This window comes from Bombus flavifrons, unplaced genomic scaffold (assembly GCF_040668555.2).
Source record: "Bombus flavifrons isolate JBK064 unplaced genomic scaffold, iyBomFlav1_principal scaffold0044, whole genome shotgun sequence".
In the NCBI taxonomy this organism is placed as follows: Eukaryota; Metazoa; Arthropoda; class Insecta; order Hymenoptera; family Apidae; genus Bombus; species Bombus flavifrons.
In genome coordinates this window covers 251,500-254,221 of record NW_027184789.1, presented here as the reverse complement: position 1 = coordinate 254,221, position 2,722 = coordinate 251,500, and the positions used below count along the sequence as shown (strand labels likewise).

At 40.9% G+C, this 2,722-nt stretch overlaps 1 protein-coding gene across 1 annotated transcript; it reads left to right on the top strand.

Annotated features, from left to right (window-relative positions):
* The first annotated feature begins 298 nt into the window (after nt 1-298).
* LOC138189447 (uncharacterized) lies at nt 299-2,084 on the top strand. The gene is made up of 2 exons (XM_069131497.1): nt 299-355; nt 1,782-2,084. The coding sequence occupies exons 1-2, from the start codon at nt 299-301 to the stop codon at nt 2,082-2,084; spliced, it is 360 nt and encodes a 119-aa protein (XP_068987598.1).
* Nucleotides 2,085-2,722: the final 638 nt, after the last annotated feature.

The window sequence follows — 2,722 nt, the reverse complement described above, 5'->3', positions numbered from 1 at the left end:
GGTTGCCGTATCTTTGCTACCAAAACGTGTAATGAAAAGTACCCTAAACGTTGGCCAGGTAAGCCCTTCGCCGGTCACTATCTGCGTGAGCCAATGCGCTGCACGACCCTCTAGAGCACTATTTAAAACAGAAACTAGTGCACTGTCTTGCAGAGGATTACCCTTCATAAGCAGGTCCACAGTCGTGCACCATGCGGCTGGATCGGCGCCCACGATCGCGGGGTTAAAACGTGGTAGCACGATGTTCTTAGGTTCCACACTTGACTTCGGCGCCAGCGTCTGAATTAACTCGCGCATGATGGCCATATGTTCTTGTGTTGTCATAATCGGCACTGATCCCACTTCTGATGTCGGGGTGAGATTGGAATTTTGGGCGCGTGACAATTCTTCACGTGAGTTATCCATTGTTTAACTCAACTAAGATTATATTTTCACGTATACACAAGTCTACTACAAAGATTAACAAATAATAAGTCTAGTGAATAATAAACTTAACAAATAATGAAGTTAGCGGAAAACAAATTGAACGAATAATAAATTAAACAAATAATAAAGTTAGTGGATAATAAGTTGAATGGTTAGTAAGTCTAACAAATAATAAAGCTAATGAATAATACGTTTAACGGATAGTAAGTTCAATGAATAATATGATTTACAAACAATAAGTTAATAATCGTTATAAACAATAATTTTGAGTTCAAACGAATCCACGATCAACAGGATGACTCCTTACTGAGCGTAGACTGATCTTAAGCACAGAAACACGACGTGTCACTCTCCAAAGCAGTCACAAGACGAATGCCAGCCTCGTCGAGATCATTCTCGCTGTACGATTGCATTTTGTTTTTCTATACCCGTTTGGAAGCATCGAGGAGGTTCCAAACGCCGTTGTTAGGCAGACTCGTTGGAAGCATCGAGAAAGTTCCAAACGCCGTTGTTAGGCAGGCTCGTTGGAAGCATCGAGAAAATTCCAAACGCCGTTGCTAGGCAGTTTCTGCCTGAGTACATCCCGTGACCGTGGCTACGTTCGGCGACCAATTGTCGCCTCGAACCCAATCTTGATATCACAAATCTCGAACAATTACAGCTATGATAAAATCCAGGCTAGACTACTAGAAGATGTTCCCAAAATTTCCAAGGAACGGCTTCGGCTTTCCTTTCATCTCCGACATATATATATATATATATATATATATATATATATATATATATATATATATATATATATATATATATATATATATTTCCGTTTACAACGGAAATCCCCAGAAGAAGTTGCACGCCAAGTCTTTGGTACCATTTGATCCCATTTCTAATTGTGGTGGCATAAGAGACCATTTGGTGGGAATAGTCTATACCACACTTTCCGTCCTTATATTCAGCAACAGCTGGTGCTTTTAGTGTTGCGAACAAACGAAACGAGAGATCATTCTTGAGATTCCTTTGGAAACACGCGTGGCAGCCATCGTGCCACTCGTACGTTGTTGTTTATTTGGACGATGCTTAAATTATTGCCAACCCCATAGATAAAGCTCTAGAAAGATCGTACACCGTATTAAATACCCGCGTAAATGCCGGACTTTCATCTAATTTTCTAAATGCTCTTTCCTAAACATATCGGTACTGTATTTGGGACATGTAATTCATAACGGAGAAGTCCGCCCCAACCCGGGTGGAATGCAAACCTTGAGTTCTTTACCTGAACCAACGACCGTCACACGGCATAGACACTTCATAGGTTTAGTTTCTTACTTCCGGAATTCGTTTCTAAATTTTCACAGGTAATGAAATCTCTATGCACACTTACTTCCGGTAACAAAAACATAACTTGGACAGATAAACGCGAAAGGATGGGTGAAAAGGTAATTTCCGTCCTGATTGATGCTTTGGTGTTAACGATATTTGACCCTAATTATCCGATAGGATTACGTACTGACGCTAGTTTGGGTATATATGGGGTTACTTTAACGCATAAGGTTGAAGGTAAAAACAGGGTAGTGGAATATTACAGCAAAAGAACTAGCCCCGCGGAATCTAGGCATCATTCATCTGGAATAGAGACGTTAGCAGTTGTTAAACGCTGATAAACATTTTCGTCACTATTTACAGGATCGAGAATTTCATGTTGTTACTGATTATAATTCCTTGAAGTCATCTAGAAACGGGGTGAATTTAAATGACAGGGTTTACAGGTGGTAGGCTTGCTTACAAACTTTTACTTTTGACATTATGTATCAAGAAGGCAAACGAGAGGCCCATGTAGATTTCTTCTCGCGAAACCCCGTAGACTTGGATCACCGTACGATCAACAAAGTCGTAGAGTAGGAAATCAATCCGACTGAAATCTCCGAAAATTGGCTATTAGCGGGATAACGTCGCGACCCCCAAATTCCCGAGATCGTCAACAAATTGCAAAACGAGGAGCTCACGGAAAATATCGCGAATACGTATGAATTACGGTCCGGTACCCTTCATCGTAAGATACAGAGAAAAGGAAGAACTCTCTGCTTGCTCATTGTCCCTAGAGGTTTTAGGTGGTCCGTTATTATCCATGCGCACCAGTCCATTATGCACTTAGGTTGGGATGAAACGCTTGAGAAACTGTACGAGTATTACTGGTTCGAAGGAATGGTGAAATATGTTCGTAAATTCGTAAAGAACTCTCATGCTTGCCAGGTTTCGAAGGCTAGTTCAGGTAAAATACGAGCTGAATTACATCCTA